At 39.7% G+C, this 19,619-nt stretch overlaps 1 protein-coding gene across 7 annotated transcripts in view; it reads right to left on the reverse strand.

The window, feature by feature from the left end:
* The window catches only part of WDFY3 (WD repeat and FYVE domain containing 3), a 309,773-nt gene that overhangs the window by 101,479 nt on the left and 188,675 nt on the right, over positions 1–19,619 (reverse strand). For all 7 annotated transcript variants that reach the window (XM_062198528.1, XM_062198527.1, XM_062198530.1 and 4 more), the window contains 7 exons: positions 17,837–18,068; positions 14,022–14,122; positions 13,665–13,883; positions 7,144–7,325; positions 4,786–5,017; positions 3,307–3,467; positions 782–893 (listed from right to left, as the gene is read on the reverse strand). In XM_062198528.1, coding sequence (XP_062054512.1) covers positions 782–893; positions 3,307–3,467; positions 4,786–5,017; positions 7,144–7,325; positions 13,665–13,883; positions 14,022–14,122; positions 17,837–18,068 — 1,239 coding nt within the window. The remainder of the gene's footprint in view (positions 1–781; positions 894–3,306; positions 3,468–4,785; positions 5,018–7,143; positions 7,326–13,664; positions 13,884–14,021; positions 14,123–17,836; positions 18,069–19,619) is intronic.

The raw sequence follows: 19,619 nt of genomic DNA on the forward strand, positions 1-19,619 counted from the left end.
CATTATAGTTAGATGCATTGTTTTATACTTAGAAGCTCTATCTTATTTCTAAGTTAAGAGAAGCATTCATGAGCAAAATCTGCTACATACATCAAGCTACAAACGCTCAACAATAGTTCTGAATTTCAGCTGTTATTTCTTTTTTTTTTTTTTTCTTTTTTTTTTTGACAGGCAGAGTGGACAGTGAGAGAGAGACAGAGAGAAAGGTCTTCCTTTTGCCGTTGGTTCACCCTCCAATGGCTGCCGCGGTAGCGCGCTGCGGCCGGCGCACCACGCTGTTCCGATGGCAGGAGCCAGGTGTTTATCCTGGTCTCCCATGGGGCGCAGAGCCCAAACACTTGGGCCATCCTCCACTGCACTCCCTGGCCACAGCAGAGAGCTGGCCTGGAAGAGGGGCAACCGGGACAGGATCGGTGCCCTGACCGGGACTAGAACCCGGTGTGCTGGCGCCGCAAGGCGGAGGATTAGCCCGTTGAGCCACGGCGCCGGCCGTCAGCTGTTATTTCTAAATGCAGTAGGAAATTTACTTGAGGATTTCATGGAAGTGTTTAGTCAGTGCTCATCAGCATTGATGAGAGAGACACGTTCATGGGATTTTAAGAAAGATTATGATTTTTAAAGTTGACTAGAATTTGACATTGTTTCATTATTCTCTAAATATTGGAAGAACAGTACAGGTCAGTGCTATAAAACATGAACCTAAGTGCTACCCCTCAAGTGAGGAAAGTGAATGCAAATTTGAAGGCAAATAAAGAAGTCTGAAACAACAAACTTAACTAACCCAAGTATCCAATGAGAGTAGCCCCAATGGTCCGTGCAGGTCCATTTAGATGTCCTGCTGAATTGTGTATCAGCTTTACAGGCGTGGCATTCTCATGGGAGGAAATGCCTAACTGAAAAGCAGGAAAGGAAAACACTGTAATTTTAAAATGTGCAACATCTCCGAAATGTGGAATCATGTCTACGTCAAAGAATGGGAAATTTTGTGTGTATACACAAACATACACATAAGCATGTATTTTTAAAGCAAATGCAATCCTAGGACTTCCTGTTGCTTACTGTAGAACTCAATTAATGCACATTCTATGTTTTTTAGAAGGTGTGAGATATATATGACCAAATGCAGCGGTTGTCAGTGCTGTTCCCAGCCCCTGTGGATTTCCTTCCTCTTAGGGTTGGCCTCTGATAACCAGCCCACACACTTGTTAGGCTCATTGATGTCATCCTCCTTGATAAACCCCATGGCCAGCACTCCCCTACCTGAGTGCTTAACACATTTGCCACAGGGAGTCACAGATTTCTACAACACTACATTCTCCTAGTTTTATTCCTTAGTCACTGCTTCTGGTTCCCCACTGTCTCCCCACCTCCGGGATACTGGATTGTCCTAGGTTTTCCTGTAACCTTTCGTCTTCTTCATCTAATCTACACTTTGGTGAATATATAGTGTCTCATGGCTTTTAATGCTACCTCTGCAAATCCATGACACACAAGCCTCTCCCCTGAGCTCCCCATTCCTTTTTCCAATGGTTGTGATACCTCTACAATGGTGTCTAATAGATTTCTCAAACTTCTCCAAAATAGAATTCTTAATAAACCCCCAAGATCTACTTTTTATAGTTTTCTCCAAATCCGAAAAGGTGTTTCTGTTTTCAAAGTTACTCAAGAGAAAAGCCTTAGGGTTATCCTTGACTCTTTGGTTTCTTTCATATTCCATACCCATTCCACATTCCATTGCCTCAAATTCTTAGGTCTTCCTTCAAATGTAACTTGAATCTAATCACTTCTTATTACTACCACTACTATCAACCTGGATACAACTGCCATAATCCCTTGTAGATATTATTTATTGTACTGGCCTCCATGTTCAACTTCTATTTCGCTTCAGCCTCTTCTCAACAGACATCATGGTGATCCTGGCTGAGATGTAATTTCACTCCCATGTCTGGGGCCCTATAATGCTTCCCATCTCGCTCAGTAAAAGTCAACATCTTTACAATCGCCTGTAAATCCTACACAATCTGGTCCCATTACCTCTCTGGGCACCTCTGCTGCTGTCCATGCCTGCACTCTTTTCATTGTAGCCACACTGGCCTCCTTGGCTTTTCTCAGGGCCCCTGTGCTTGTATTCTAAGAATGTCCCCAGGCCTACATCTACAACCTACTCTCCATGTACAAGTGGTTTCTTGTCTCTTTCCTTTCAAGTGTTTGCTTAAAACTCACATGCAAAGAAGGTATTTAGCCCAGAATGCCTGGGTTAGATTCCCAGCTCTGGCCCCTGACTCTAGTTGCCTGCCAATGCAGATCCTTCTTCCACTGGTTCATTCCCCAAATAGTACAATGGCTGAGGCTGTCTGGTCCAAAGCCAGGAGTCAGGAGTTTCTTCCAAGTCTCCCACATGGGTGCAGGGTCCCAAGTACTTGGATCATCTGCTGCTGCTTTCTCAGGTGCATTAGCATAAGCTGGATCAGAAGTAGAGCAACTGGGGACTCCAATCGGAGCCTATATGGGATGGCGGCATCACACTATGCCACAATGCTGGCCCCCTTTTCCTTCTTTAACTTTCTTCCGTAGCACTCAGTACCTTCTAACATCCTTTAGGATTCAGTTATTTCTTTAGTTATTATTGTTTGTCTCTTCCATTAAAATATAAGAACTAAAAAGGCAGAAATTTTTGTATTATCCACTACTGTGTTCTAAACCAAACAATGTCTGGCATATAAGCAGGTGATTCATAAAAAAAAAAAATCATTGAGAGACAGATTTTAAAAGCCCCCCCCCCCGAGGGGGGGGGCAGTGGAAAGTGGCCTGGGTGCTTGGACCCCTGCACCCACTTGGGAGATGTGGGAAGAAGCTCCTGGATTCCAGTTTCAGATCAGCACAGCTCCAGCTGGTATAGCTATTTGGGGAGTGAACCAGTGGGGGAAGACCTCTCCCCCCCCCCCTCTCTCTCCCCCTCTCTCTGCATCTTCCTCTCTGTGGCTCTCCCTTTCAAATAAATAAATAAATCTTTTTTTAAAAAAACTCAGCAATTATTTCTCTAAGTCAACTCCCTAACTGCCAACATAAATACAAGAATTAATATAATGTACTCATAACAGAATGGACTTCTCATTTTTCCAAATAAAACTAAATCCTTAAATGTATTCAGGCCTAAATTAAAAACTAAGTAAACCAAATATAAAGAACAGATGAAGGACACTATTTTCAGTGACCACTCATCATTGGGTGGTATCCATAATGAGGCTCTGAGAAACCTTCTCAGTGACAATTGGCCAACAAGCACTGGTAAATCATTCTGCTTACCTGCTTAGCGATGGCTTTGCTGTCCAACTTGTTATAAACTTTTCGGATTCTTGCCACAGTTAGGGAAGACACAGAAAGTGCATAGAGGCCAAATGATACCTTCTCCTCTGGTACTAATGATATTGGAGACGGGATTACACCTTCAGATTTCACATCTTTACCTTCAAAGCAAGGATAATCTGTGTTCAAAACAATCAGCAATTCTCTTTATCCTACACAAGCTTTTTTATTCTTACTATCATTTTTCCAGTGGGCAGACTTGAAAACCTTTATAATTGGAATAAACAGTTAAATTTAAAAGCTTTTAACTTTCAATTCCTTTCTTTAATTTAATTAAAAGAGAAAAAATCTAATCATAGTTTTACATTCCATGTCTTATTTTTAAAATATGCTTAACATATAACATAATTTAAAAGAGAAACAAAGTCATAATTGTTTGTTACCTAACAAATTATAAAACCCTTTCCCCGAGGTTCAAAGGACAAAGGTTCAAAGGAAAATTAGTGGAATTCCTGTCAGCTTTATAGAACTAGGCCTCTCCCAAACACAAGCCCTCATAATACCCCTGTGCTATCTTCAAGACAACAGACAGAGTAGTTAAGAGCATATGTTTGGAACCAGATAACCTGAGTCTGAATCCTGCTTGAACACTTGAAAGCTGCATGACCTATACATCTGTGCCTCAGCTTCCTCATCTGTGACATGAGGGTGAAAATGACAGCACAGAACACACAGTATTTACAGAGAAGAACACACACACATGGAAGGTTCAGAACAGCTATGTCCTTTGTGTGTATTATTTAGCCAGGTAAGCGCTCAGTAAGTGTTAGCTCTTACTAGATACCATCAAACTCAGGAATATAACTGAAAAGTCTTAAGACCTTTCCCATTTACAACGTACTTGTTCTAACTTTTCCAAGAACCTTGGCAAAATCGGAATAAGGAGATGGAAGACAGCATTTGGAAGAAATACTAGAAAGGAATTAAAGCTTAATGTCAGTTCCTCTGATTCTAGATTTCCTTGGAGGAAAGAAGATATAACAGTAAGTGGACTGTGAGAGTAAAGGGATCAAGAAAAATAATGTTAATCGTTCTGACCTAGAGAATATATGTGTATTTATTGGATTCACTCATGCTTACTCAACAAGAGTAGCTACGCTTTCAACTGCTTCATGTAATAGGAGAAATGATGGAACAAGAACAGGGTTGAGTTGACTCTTAGAGGATATATACCTACATCTTGGAGGCAATGAGAGACAGTGGCTAGTGTTCAGGCATTAAAGACTGAGAATCAAAGCAGAACAGTATGCTCAGTGGAGGAGAACATTTTAAACAGGAGTGGCTAACACTGCCATGAGGATCGGAGGAGAAGGCCCTTTTCCCAGGTAAATATGTGTATAATCTTATATACACACACATGCATCTCTGCTGTAGGAGTTAAGATTCATACAACTTCAAGACTAAGAATAAGTTACTTACATGGCATACAGACAGCTTGAAAGCTTCCAACATAATTTGGTCCAAGTTCATAAATGGTAGTAACATTTGAAGGAGGTAAAACTTCTTCTAGAAAATGCGTGGGTCCCAGGCGCCAAACTAATGAGGCAATCTGGCGTTGGGCAGGTGGAGTACCAATGTATGCATAGACTGTGCTCACCACTGGAGGGTTTGCAGAGCCTGAGCCCCCAGGAGTACTGTGAACGTAATGAAGCTACAAAGAAGACAAAAGCAAAAGTGTGAAATAGGAATAAGTACTTCAATATGTGTATTTTCTTATCCACAGGTTAAACCAAATTTACAAAAGTTAAAAATAGTTGAGGTTGAGAGATTTAAGAACAGGACAAGATTCTTGGATATGTAACTGTACACCAGAAAGAGTAGCTGAAAATTTGTTTTCCAATTTGCTAAAACAGGCAAACTACCCAGTGCTAGAAATGGCAAAAATCAAATATAAGGATATTATCATTACCTGGTAGGTTTCTATACCAAATTAATGATGTTTCTCTGGAATTTTAGGGTTGAAATAAAAAGAGAGGTTTCCCTTTTAGAATTCAAGAGGTCTAGAAATCAGCTATGGTAACTTAATGTGGATCTGTTAACTAAAATTATTGATGAAAAAATTTTTAACAGCAGTAAAATACCATGAAAATATTAGAAAAATGAGTCATCTGTATTTAATTTACATGCACACATATTAATTTCCATGCAAATACTAACCATTCTTGCCTGATACTTTCAGATTTGAAATTATACTACTGTTTATTGACAAGATGACTAAATTACCATTCAATTAATTTATAATGAACATAAACTTAGGCAAAGTGAAAGAGATAAATAATTAAATTTCTGCTTCTTGTAAAGGCATCTGTCATTACTTTACGGAATGAGGGACATTTCCATTGATTGCTTTGTCATATTATCATCTCAGCTTCAGATCACATCTGTTATTCTATACATTAAATAGCAGTCCTGGTGATATTAATAGCATGACTGTAGAGAACAATACATGAACAGAATTTGATTTCATAGGACTGCAAAAATGCAAACGGACAATGAACATAAAATGTAAATATATCAGCAATGAATCTCTTTCTCCTCAGCTCTGAAATCTGAGGACATTTTTATTTTCAATGACACTAAAAATAACAAAGGAACAACCTACTAGGGAATCTACAAATGCATTTCCAATGTCATCATGTATACACAGAAGAAATGAATGTCCCCATGAGATGCATTTTAGGGCTTATTATATTGAAACACAATGTCATGATAAAACATCGTTCTCATTAAGGAAGGAAATGTACTCAAAGAAGTTACCGGTTTCAGTGCTTTTTAAACTTAATTCACCAATAGGACAAAACTTGACCTTTGTTAATTCTTTTCAGTAAAAGCACTCTAAAATGGCTTTTAACTTTTTTTAGAAGTTAAAGAATTTTAACAGCTTGCTAGTTGAGTTCAACAGAAAGTAAGCCGTAGCATCCACCCTGACTCAGAAAGCAAAACTTTGCCTAATTCTTTACGGGTTACTTGATCTCTCTTCTGATTACTGTGCTATAGCCAACTAGACTAGTGCTTATACATTCATTTGTTCAACTTCCATTAAATTGAACACTTACTATCATCGTCAAGGAGTAATCTGATAGGTCTGAAAATAAACAAACAATCAAAAGAAAAAAAGAAGCAATTCCAGCTCTAAAGGTTTAGTGTCCTCTGAATTAAAGCACAGTATTAATATGAAGTGACAAAATAGTATACTCACAGTTTATTTAGGCAACCTTCAACTTGTTTCTCTATTATGAAAAAGCACTTAGAAATCGAACTAAGAACTGAAATATCCAGTAATTTCTTTTGTACTCTGTAGCCTGTTATCTCAGTTTTTCTCTAATCAAGTTACATGAACTAGTCATTCACATTGTTCAAATGAGAACTGAAGGTCAACTTAAAAATTAACAAATTTGTTTCCCTGCCATTCAGTCCTTATATGTGCATGATGAGGATGAGCTTTATTCTGAGAATCATGGCACTGAATGGGTTCCTAGAGGTACAGATAATTTTCCAGCTGCATGTGACATACCCACTGCTAGAATATAAGCAATAACACACCCTGCTTATCATCCTTTTAGCACCAATACTGAGGAAAGCTTCAATTCCATTTTGGGATAACTTCGGCTAATTCACATTCAATTAAAATTTGCCTTTCTGAAAAGTTTCTACCTGAGTATCCTGGCTTTGTCTACTGAAGACTCCAGCAAACACACACACCCACACCCCACACTTGGAGACACACCCTAAACTTTCTTGAAAAGTGAGCAGGTTCCCAAGTACACGCAGGCCTACCTTCACGGTGCTAACGAGCTGTCCATCAATGTAGAGGGTGGCAGTGCTATTTTTCAGCATGCCTTTGCTCATCACCAGAACCAGATGATGCCACTGTCCCTCAACAATAAGCTCTCCACATCGAAAGCGAGCACAGCATGGAAGAATCTCATAAAAAGAAGATTCTTCACTAAAATCATCAACTGAAATAAAGGGAGAAAATGTAAAAAAAATTTGCCAGTATTATACCTAGTCTGACAGTTATTCACATCTAGATCAGCATGTTTGACTACATGTTAAAATAAATAAGATGAAGAAGAAAGTAAAGATAACCTATCTTCATCTAATAATAACCTCATTTGCAGTAAGAAGAAAACCCTAGGATGTTATTGCTATCTTCTACATAAGATATATATATATATATATATATTTATAATCAAGTAAAGTTATGATACCCAATTAAGTAAAAAATTGACAACAGAATCAGCTACAATAAATTAAAAAAGATGAGTGGACACCAAAGCCAAAAATAAACAAGTGGGACTACAATCAGAAAAGCTTCTGCACAGTAAAGGGAACAATCAACAGACACTATGGATTGAGAGAAAATATTTGCAAAACAGATCTGATAAGAGGTTAATCTACAAAATATATAAGGAACTTGAACAACTCAACAGTAAAGGAAATAATAATTTGATTGAAAAATGTACTAAGTACTTGAGTAGTCATTTCTCCACATAAAACACATATACCAAACATTGACAGATATATGAAAAGATGGTCAACGTTACTAAGGAAATACAAACCAAAACCATAATGAGATGTCACCTCACACTTATCAGGATGGCTATTATCAAAAAACAAAAAAAAAAAAGCGTTGGTAAGGATGTAGGAAAATTGGAACCTTCATACACTGATGGTGATAAGGCTAAATGGCAGTAAATTGAAAACAGAACTACCATAAGAGCCAGAAATGCCACTTCTAGGGGCTGGTGCTGTGGCACAGCGGATAAAGCCATTGTCTGCAGTGCTGGCATCCTAAATGGGCACAAGTTCAAGTTCTGATTATTCCACTTCCAATCCAGCACTCTGCTATGGCCTGGGAAAGCAGTAGAAGATGGCCCAAGTCCTTGAGCCCCTACATCCATGTGGGAGACCTGGAAGAAGCTGCTGGCTCTTGGCTTCAGATTGATGCAGCTCCAGCCACTGTGGCCATTATAGGGGGTGAACCAGTGGATGGAAGACCTCTCTCTCTCTCTCTCTCTCTCTCTCTCTGCCTCTCTGTAACTTTGCCTTTCAAATAAATAAATCAATCTTTTTAAAAAAGAAAAAAAGGAATACCATTTCTGGATACTTAGTCAAAAGGATCAAAATCAGGATCTTGAAGAGATATTTGCCCTTCTATCTATAGATGGATGGATAAAAAAAAAAATGTAGCATACACATACAATAAAACACTATTCAGCCTTAAAAAGTAAGGAAATTATGGCAACTTGGATCAACCTGGAGTACATTATGCTAAGTGAAACAAGTCAGGCATAGAATACTGCATGATTCTACTTAAGTGAGTTATCCAAAAATAGCCAAATTCATAGAAACAAAGAATAGAATGGTGGCTGCCAAGGGTTTTGAGGAAATGGGGAGTAATTAACCACCAAACGTTTCAGTCAAGCAAGATGAATAAACTCTAGGGAACTGTTGTATGACATTGTGCCTAAAGTGAATAACAATGTATTGTAACTTTCTGACATGTATTTGATGACAGCATGGGTTAGAAAAACAGCTGGGAAAAAAAAACCCTAAAGTTTATTCTTGCTATATGTTAGATTCAGTGACATGAAGGAGAAATTATCTGTTACTAGTTTGTGGTTATATTCCCCAGAACCTTTGGTGACTACAGCTGGTAGTTAGGAAATGATTCATGGTATAGAATAGTTATTTGTTATTCCAAGTTCCTGGTTCACAGGCTACTGTGTACCACATACATGAAAATACTCTGATTTGTTAATATTCTGTAATCATTTTTTAACTCCAATTTGGCTTCTATCTGCTACTCAGTATGTTGCCAGAGTATGCTAAGAAATAATAAGCTCATATTAATTTAATTTCAATGCTAAGCTATTTAAAAATAATTTATCTTTTCCAAGTATTCAAAAAGGGGAAGAATAGCAGGAGAAAGCCAGACGTTAAAAGCTCACTTGAGGAGTCAGTGTTGTGACAGTGGGTGGAGCCTCCTCCTGGGATACAGGCATCCCATATGGGAGCCACTTTGTGTCCCGGCTGCTCCACTTTGATCCAGCTCACTGCTAACGGCCTGGAAGCAGCACAAGATGGCCCAAGTGTTTGCCATCCATGTGGGTAACCTGGAAGAAGCTCCTGGCTTTGGCCTGGCCCGGCCCAGCCCAGGCTGTTGTACCCATCTGGAGGGTGAATCAGCAGATAGAAGATCCCTCTCTTTCTGTTTCCCCCTCTCTCTAACTCTTTCAAATAAGTACATAAATCTTTAAAAAAAAAATAAAAATAAACAAACAAACAACTCATTTGAATGAAAAAAATTCCAGCAATGGGTATTTAGCATAAAGGCTAAGACACCCATGTCCCTACCATGATACCTGAGTTCAATAGCTGGTTCTGGCTTCCTCTAATGCAGACCCCAGGAGGAAGCAGTGATGGCTCAAGTGTCTGAGTTTCCACCCTCCATGAGGGAGACCTGGACTGAACTGAATTTCTGTCTCCTAGCTTCAGTTCCAGCAGGGGCCACTGTAGGAATTTGGGGAGTGAACCAGTAGATTAAAGCTTTCTCTACAAATAGATATGTTTGTCTGACTCTTGAATAAATAAATACAAATTTTATAAATAAAAGTAAAAAATAATTTTAAAAATCAAAGAGCTAATCTGTAAACATGTAACTCATAGCAAATCCACTATTTTTAATACAAGTACATAGATAAAAATACACTAAAAGTAAATTCTATATGTATGTGAGGAAGGAACTACAATATTAATTTCTATTTTTATAATCTTAGATTATCTATACATACTGAAAATGGCAAGATTATATTTAGAATTGTGAGGGTAAAGACATTTGTTCATTTTTAAAGTAAGTTATTCAGCTGTGAGTAGAAAATTACTAACAACTAGCTAGCATAAAGTTGTAAGTAGCTAGCTAGCTTACAAACTTACAAACCACAAAGTACAAGGACTTGGAGAGTCCTGAAGCAAATAGGGTGCTGAGTAAACAGAATGTTAGGGATGGTTAACTTAGCAAAATTAAAACAGATGGAGATAATAAAACTGAGGTGACGTCCAGGAAGATTGTAACCCTGTAGCACTCAGCCTATGAGGAGCCAAGGGAGGGACCAGCATGTTAGGGAATAAATTGTTTGCTGTAACAGCACCAGGTGTGCCTGCCTACCAGATACTTGATCTTGTAAGATCATTAATAAAGTCTCGTTTTCGTTGCATCTCCCAACTCCAAGTCTATCCTTTGAGTGGAGAGGTGAGGATATTTCTCACAGAACGACAATTAAAAATGGACATCTGTTGATGAGTTAATACTACTAAACTGGCAAAATCTTATCCATAAGATAAATTAATATAGGAAAGAACTGAATAAATCATGCTGGACATACAAGTCTTAAAAACGTCTAGAGCTATAGACCAAGGAATGGAAAAGGAAAATACAAACATATAGGGGAGTCCTGAAATTTTCCCCTCTTTGGTCCCTTGTTAGTACATTATAAATCTTCTTGAGGACTGTGGAAAACATTACTCATAAAACTTTCATGAGAGTTTTGCTTTCCTGCTTAGGTTTGAACTGAAATATTTTGTGGTTTTTTTTTTTTTTTAAAGATTTATTTATTTATTTGAAGGTTAGAGATACAGAGAGAGAGAAGGAGACACAGAGGTCTTCCATCCGCTGGTTCACTCCCCAACTGGCCACAATGGCTGGAGCTGGGCTGATCCAAAGCCAGGGGCCAGGAGCTTCTTCCAGGTCTCCCACATGGGTGCAGGGGCCCAGGGACTTGGGCCATCTTCTATTTGAACCAGCACCCATATGGGATGCCGGCACTGCAGGCAGTGGCTTCACTTGTGCACCAGTCCCTGAGATATTTTAAGTATTGAATGACTTTCAGAGTATCTTAGTCAGGCAAATGGCTTTTGACAACTCTCAGTTTCCTAGGCACCTTAACAGATTAGTGCTGTTGGCTGGATGATCCTGGAAGGACTAATGTATTTTATTATAAATCCTAATCATATGAGGGACCTTTAGCAAGTTTTGTGGAAAATGTATATAAATGTATATTATGTTCAACCACACATGAACTACAGCAGTCTTACAAATTACATTTAGTAAAAACGACAGAGATAGAAAATGTTTTCTTTAGGGTCAGCACTGTAGCACAGCAGGTTAAGGTCCTGCTTGTGGTGCCAGCATTGTTATGAGTGCTGGTTGAAGTCCTGGCTGTTCCACTTATAATCCAGCTCTCTGCAAATGTGACTGGGAAAGCAGCAGAGGATGGCCAAGTACTTGGGCCCTGGTTACCAACATGGAAGACCGAGATGGTATTCCTGGCTCCTGGCTTAGGCTTGGTTCAGTCACAGCTGTTGCAGTCACAATGCTGTGCCACGGGGCTTAACACATTGTGTTGCAATGCTGGCTTCAACGTTTCTTTTCATTCACGCAAATATATATGCATGCCTAATACAATGATAGGCATTGTTTTATGTGGCAGAGAGGCCAGGATTATAAACAGAATAATCTTGTTAATGGAGGCTTGTAATTCTAGTGGGGCAGACAGACAAAGACAAAACTCAGACTTAAAATCTGTGGAGTTCAGATAAAAGATACAGAATACTAAACACGTGCTATCACAGTGGACATGGAGCATCAGGGAAGATTCAAGAAATACTAAGGAAGCACCATACAATACGACTCAGTAGAATGAGTGGTATTTTCAAGGTCTACTTGGGCTAACAGGTAGTGGTGGTGTCATTTACCACAACAGGAAAATGGAGGGGATGCAGGTTTTATAAGGAAGAAATGTTAGAATCTAAGATGTTTATGAGAAGATCATTTGTATGAAGATGTCTAACTTGCAGGTGGAAATACAAAGACTAATCTTGGGAAAAGTGCAACTGAAATTTTTTGATTTCATGGTCCCTGGGAATAGATATCAAACTTACATAAACTGGTAGCTTCTTCCCCCCTGAAAAGCAGGTTGACTGCAAAGCCCAGAGGTACAATCCTGGAGGATACTAATTTTGATGGGAAAAGGGAAGAAAAAGCTATTGAAGGAAATGGTGACAGGGAGGTAAAAGAATTAATGAAAAAATAAGAGTAGGTACTCCAGACTACAAGATTGGAAAGTGTTTTTTTTTTTTTTTAAGTGATTTATGTATTTGAAAGGTAGAGTTACACAAACAAAGAGAGAGAGAGATCTCCCACCCACTAGTTTAATCCCCAGATGGCCATAACAGCCATGGCTGGGCCAAGCCAAAGCCAGGAGCTTCTGCCATGTGGGTGGCAGGGGCCTAAGTAATTGGGCCATCTTTTTCTGCTTTCCAAGGCACATTAGCAAGGAGCTGGAATGGAAGTGAAATAGCTGGAAGTTGAACTGGCCTCCATATGGGATGCCAGTGCTGCAGGCAGCAGCCTAACCCAGCAACACCAGCCCCAAGATTGGAGAGTTTTGATTGGGAAGAAATCAACAGAACCAAATGCCACTGAGGAGTAATTATAACAAGATTTCTAACTGTACTGATGCTGAGCTAGGTATGGGGCACCATGAGGAATATTAAGCCAAGAAATTTTAAAATTAAAATGAAAAGCTGATTTATATTCAAGTAATATTTACTGAGTACCAACCACATGTGAATACATGTATAATATCCACTTATTTAGTTAAAAGGACAAACCTAGAAGATTATTTTAGTAAGGAAGCACATTTATATATGCATGTTTCTATTCAGAGGAAAGAAAATTGCATGAATTGAGATTTACATTTTCTGTTATTTATATCATTTAAGAAGATCTTCATGAATGTCCCGAGTTTGAACTCCTATTGTATGGCAGTGTGAAGAATGGTATGTGGTAGGAAATCAGGGCTATGAAATGCTATCTCTTACAGTCATAAAGGTAAGTGATGGCTAAAATAATTGAAATGTTATTGTGTCTAGCGCAGTGTGGCACATATGGTAGGCAGGTGCTCAGTGAATAGTAATTAGTTAAGCAGAATTCACAGTCAATGTTAATCCTTATAAAAATATATTAAACAAGCAACCTGCTTTCCCAGTAAAAGCTGTGATTTCTTGGCAAGTAAGCATGAATACTTATTAGGCCTCTCTCTTCATTGCTGTCTGAGTCTCTTTTGAATGTGTCTTAAAATTCAGTATTTAAGATTTCAAACACATGTAACCTGTTCTATGCTATAATAATTTATAACGGAAGAGAACTATCCTTTGGACCTTAAAAAATCATTAAAATGATGTTTTCATACTTATAGAATCAAAAGAAGATAACAAAATAGACAAATACTGACCGTAATTTTGGAGTAGTTCCTCTTTAGTGGAAACAATCAGAGACCGGTCTTTTGCTGATAGGATTATGGCAAGGCACACATAATGCTGCTCAGAAGAATTTGCTCGTCGCACAACAGTAAGAAGTCTGACAGGGTGGTTATTGGGAGGAGAACTAAAATGTTCAATACAAAACCAGCTGGAGTAGCTTAAGCCAGAGGGAGGAGGGAAGAATCTTTCACCTGAAGTGAAGACAGGAAAAGAACAATGGAAGTGTTTGTGTTGAGTCATAGTTATACTAAAAAAGAGGTCAACAAAAGCATATGAACTATAAATAAAATATAATTTGCTAAAAATAGCAAAAAGAAAGTAGTATTTACCGGAACCAACGCCACTGACCACAGCCCCATCGGTGAGGCCTGTTGCGACAGCATTATTTGTAGGGGCATTGTGAGGGGCCAGACTGGGCAGAAACAGACAGCTGTCCAAGGAAAGACAACACACGTATTAGAGGTCAACTGTTGCAGAACACTGTGCACCCGCCACAGTGAAACAGGCTGTGAGCACACAATGGGGACTAGAAATGAGAGATTACAAAATCCATCTGGATGCTGGAAGAGCCTCTCCTTTAAATTATGTGGGAGCATCACAAGATATACTTTAAAAATCTTTTACAGTACCGTTTTCATATGGAAATTTAAAACTTAGGATATAAGTTGCATTTGGTAAGATGTACACATGTCTAACCCTAAGCAAGAGTGTAGAACAATGTCATCCAAACCAAGATATTTCTTTTGGAGGTAAGCATCAATTAAGTCATTGCTTCAGATGCCTGTATCCCACATTGGAGTGCCTGGTTTGAGTCCTGGCTTCCCTGCTTCCAGTCTAGCTTTTTATTACTGCACAGGCTGGGAGGCAGAAGTTGGCTCCAAGTTCTTGGGTCCCCATCACCCATCACCCATGTGGGACATACAGATGGAGTTCAGGGCTCCTGAATTCAGTGAGCCCTAGCCTTGGCTTTTGCAGCTATTTGGGGAATCAGTTAGTGGATGAAGGATCTCTGCCTCTGCCTTTCAAATAAAATTCTATAAAAAGTTAATTCTTTGGGGCCGGTGCTATGGTGTAGCGGGTAAAGCCACCATATGGGCGTCAGTTTGAGTCCCGGCTGCTCCAATTCTGATCCAGCTCTCTGCTATAGCCTGGGAAAGCAGTGGAAGATGGCCTAAGTGCTTGGGCCCCTGCATCCAAGTGGGAGACCCGGCAGAAGCTCCTGGCTCCTTGCTCTGGATCAGCACAGCTCTGGCAGTTGCGGCCAACTGGGGAGTGAACCAGCAGATGGAAGACCTCTCTCTCTCTCTCTCTCTCTCTGCCTCTCCTCTCTCTATGTAACTCTGACTTTTGAATAAATAAAAAAAATCTTTAAAAAAAAAGTTAATTCTTAAGTATATTGTATCAAAATGTTTACTCATAAATCAATGAGCTTATTTATTCATTTATTTTTGTTGTTGTTACAGGCATTTCCATAACAGTTAAAATGTCAACACGCCATAAAGAGTACTTGGGTTCAAGTCCTGGCTTTGGCTCCTCATCCCACTTTCCTGTTAATGCAGACCCTGGGAAGCAGTGATGATGGCTCAGCTGGGTCCATCACCCACACAGGAAACCTGGATTGAGTTCTCAGCTCCCAGTTTTGGCCTGGCCCATCTCCAGTCATTGTAGGCATCTGGGGAGTGAATCAGCCAACAGGAGCTTGCTTTCTGTTTATTTGTCTCACTCTCTGTCCCTCTGCCTCTCAAATAAGTATATAAATACATTTAAAAGGTAAGTTTCTTATACTCCTTTCTAGTCACTCTCTGCTATTACTACTTTCTATTTCCAAACATTTTTAAAAACTGCATTTGATAAAGCAGAGTGACAAACAAAGAGGGAGAAAGAGGAGGCTGGGGGTGGGATTGGGAGGAGCGAAAGCACTATCTTCCATCTGCTGACTGACTCCTCAAATGCCCACAACAGCCAGGGCTGGGCAGGGCCAATGTCAGGAGCCAGGAGCTCCATCTGCAGCTTCCATGTGGGTGGCGGGAACCCAAATAATAGGGCCGTCATCTGCTGCCTCCCTGGCGCATTTAGTAGGAAGTCAGATGGGCGGTGGAAGCAAACACTTTAACATGGGATGTGGGTGTCACCAGTGGTAGCTTAATGTGCTCGCTACGGTGCTTGCACCCCAAACATGTTTTAATCTACTTTCTGATCATGACCCAGGATAGTATTTTTAAAATAAAAGTTACAGATTAGGTCAACCAATCAGGATCCACAAACAGCTATTATACACCAAAGTTATCTATTTCTGTATATGTCAGGGCTGCTGGACTTCGCTAACACTCCTGAATTCCCCATGGATTGCTTACTGCTGCTTCTGCCATTACAGCTTAAATAATTTACTCATTTGAAGTGGTAGTCACTGCACATTTTTAATGCAGAAGATTCTCTGCTAGGTAATTTAAGGGACAGGATGATGACAAAACACAAAGAACATTTTAGTCTGCATATTATCTATACATTTATATGTCAGGGGTTGGCACACTTTTTCAGGAAAGGGTCTGATCACATATATTTCACGTCAGGGGCTGGTGCTGTGGCGTAGCGGGTTAAAGACTTGGCCTGAAGCACCAGCATCCCATATGGGTGCGGGTTCTAGTCCCGGCTGCTCCACTTCCAATCCAGCTCTCTGCTATGGCCTGGAAAAGCAGTAGAAGATGGCCCAAGTCCTTGGGCCTCTGTACCCACGTGGGAGAACCAGAAGAGGCTCCTGGCTGCTGGCTTCAGATTAGCACAGCTGTGGCCGTTGTGGCCATCTGGGGCGTGAACCAGCAGATGGAAGACCTCTCTCTCTGTCTCTACCTCTCTCTCTCTTTCTTTCAAATAAATGAAATAAATCTTTAAAAAAACAAACATCGCTTCTCGGCCTTTTGGCTAAGATCAAATGTAAAAAAACAAACAACAACAATAAAAAAACACAAATATTTCACATTGTGTGAACCAGGTAGTTTCTTTTCTTTTTTTTAAAGATTTATTTATTTTATTTATTTGAAAGGCAGAGTTACACAGAGAGAAGAGACAGAGAGAGAATCTTCCACCTGCTGGTTCTCTCCCCAGATGGCTGCAATGATTAGGGCTGGGCCAGGTCAAAGCCAGGAGCCAGCAGCTTCTTCCAGGTTTCCCACCTTGGTGCAGGGGCCCAAGCACTTGAGTCATCTTCCATTGCTTTTTCAGGTGCATTAGCAAAAAGCTTGGTCAGAAGTGGAGCAGGGGCCATTGCTGTGGCGTAGCAGGTAAAGCTGCCACCTGCAGTGCCAGCATCCCATATGGGCTCAAGTTCATGTCCCAGCTGCTCCACCTCCAATCCAGCTCTCTGCTATGGCCTAGGAAAGCAGTAGAAGGTGGCCCAAGTTCTTGGGCCTGCACTCACGTGGGAGACCTGGAAGAAGCTCCTGGGTCCTGGCTTTGGAACAGTGCAGCTCTGGCTGTTGCAGCCATTTGGGGAGTGAACCAGTGGATGGAAGCCCTCTCTCTCTCTCCCTCTCTGTCTCTCTCTCACACACTCTCTCTGCCTCTTTGTGTAACTCTGACCTTCAAATAAATAAATCTTTAAAAAAATAAATAAATAAACTTGAAGGGCTTAAAAAAATAGAAATGGAGCAGCCAGGTCTCGAACTGGCATCCATAGGAGATGCTTGCATCACAGGCAGCGGCTTTACCTACTATGCCACAACACTAGCCTCAAACCAGGCACTTTCTAGCATGGCTACTCAACCCTGCCACGCTAGCATGAAAGCAGCCATAGAAAATACATACAAGAATACAAATGAGTGAGGCTATTCTGACTAAATTCCATTTACCAAAAAAATTACATATGTACAGCAATTTTACTAACAAAAACAGACTTGGTTCATGGGTCTTAGATTGCTGACTCCATATCTAATCACTTTATTTAGTATAATAAATAATTTAAAATAATTAAGTACGGAAATCTTAAATAGCATGCTTAAAAAACTCAATAATTTGAAAACACATAGCATAGTATATAGTATAATAAATTTTAAACCAAGTGTATTTAAAACCAAAGATCGGTTTAGAAAGGCAAGCATAAAGCATGAAAATAATAGAGTAAGACTTGGCTACCTTGAAAATTCCTTACCCAAAACCTTCAAGGGAAGTGTCAAATTCAACAAAGGCTGGAGTAACTGATGAGCCATGAAGTCTGATGTCATGAGGGGTTGTCATGGAGACCAGGCACTTCACCCTGGTCAAGGGTACCGTACTTCCTTCTGCAGATTTGACCAAGCTCTTGCTGATCCGGTAATGGTTATCTTCATGTAAGCTAAAGACATTATCAGAACCCAGGCCTTCCAGAGATGTGACCATACTACCTGTAAGTCAAAGAAAGTATCTTGGGAAAAATATTGTGTAGAAATTTAAAATAACACTATAAAGCTGATTTATCCTAAAATGTCATTTGTTTTATAAATAATAACATACTGAGGCTATTATCCAGTTTTAATATATTTTGTGGGTTTTTTTTTTAAAGATTTATTTATTTATTTGAAAGAGTTACAGAGAAAGTGGGAGATGAGATGGAGAGAGCGAGGAGGAGAGAGAGACAGAGACACACACACACACAGAGAGAGAGAGAGAGAGAGAGAGAGAATCTTCTTTCCGTTGGTCCATTCCCCACCCCAATGGCCGCAAAAGCCAGTGCTGAACAGACTGATGCCAGCAGCCAGAGCTTAATTTGGGTCTCCAACATCAGTGGCAAGGGCCCAAACTTGGGCCATCTTCCAATGCTTTTCCCAGGCCATTAGCAGGGAGCTAGATCACAAGTGTTGGTCCTTTGTGTTCACTTTTAAACTCATATAGCGTGTTTCCTTTTTCCTTAATGCTTAAGAAACGTGCATATTACACAGAAATGCTGGAAACTAGAGTATAAAAAAGGAATAAAAATCATCCATAACTACCATCTAAGCAAGCCTCTGTTACAATGTAACTTGACTATACTCATGAATCTCAGTTAATGGTTTATAAACCAACTTATACTTTTATTTAAAAAAAACTACTTTTTACTCTTTTGCTTTTAAAAGAAAGTCAAGGGGCCAGCACTGTGGCATAGCAGGCTAAGCCCCTATCTGAAGTACTGGCATCCCATAGGGACGCCAGTTCATGTCCCCGCTGCTCCTCTTCTGATTCAGCTCTCTGCTATGGCTTGGGAAGGCAGCAGAAGATGGCCCAAATGCTTAGGCCCCTACACCCACATGGGAGACCCTGAGAAGTTCCTGGCTCCTGGCTTCAGATTAGCTCAGCTCTGGCCGTTGCGGCCATTTGGAGAGTGAACCAGCAGATGGAAGACCTCTCTTTCTTGTCTCTTCCTCTGTCTGTCTGTAACTCTCTCTCTCTCTCTCAAATAAATAAAATCTTAAAAAAAAAAAAGTCAAATATTCTAGAACAACTAAAACAGAAACAGATTTTTCTTATGAAAAATATCAGAAATAAATAGCAGACATTTGCTTTCCTTATTTTCTCCCCATTTTTAGTTCTTTCCTTACAATTAGCAGAATTAAATATGTGATCATATGAAGTACTTGTGTTTAAGGATTCCTATATGTATATAAATGGTAACAATCTCAAAAATGACAAATTTTAAACAAATTTCCAAGAACATATTATAAACGTAATGGAGAAAATATTTTCTCTCAAGATGAACCACATGACTGCATGTAACTGTTTTACATGTGGTGGAGTCATGTAACCATAAACATATTTCAATATTCTCTTTGGGAAAGGAGTTACTTTTGTCTCCATTATTATCAAAGGAAATCATAACTCCATTCTAAAGAACTACGTAAAGAGGAGGGCAACTGGCCTAGTGATTAAGCTCCCACTTAGGATACCTTCATCCCATATCTTGGTGACAAGCCTAGGTTTTC

The sequence above is a fragment of the Lepus europaeus genome, chromosome 8 (genome assembly GCF_033115175.1).
Source record: "Lepus europaeus isolate LE1 chromosome 8, mLepTim1.pri, whole genome shotgun sequence".
Taxonomy (NCBI): Eukaryota; Metazoa; Chordata; class Mammalia; order Lagomorpha; family Leporidae; genus Lepus; species Lepus europaeus.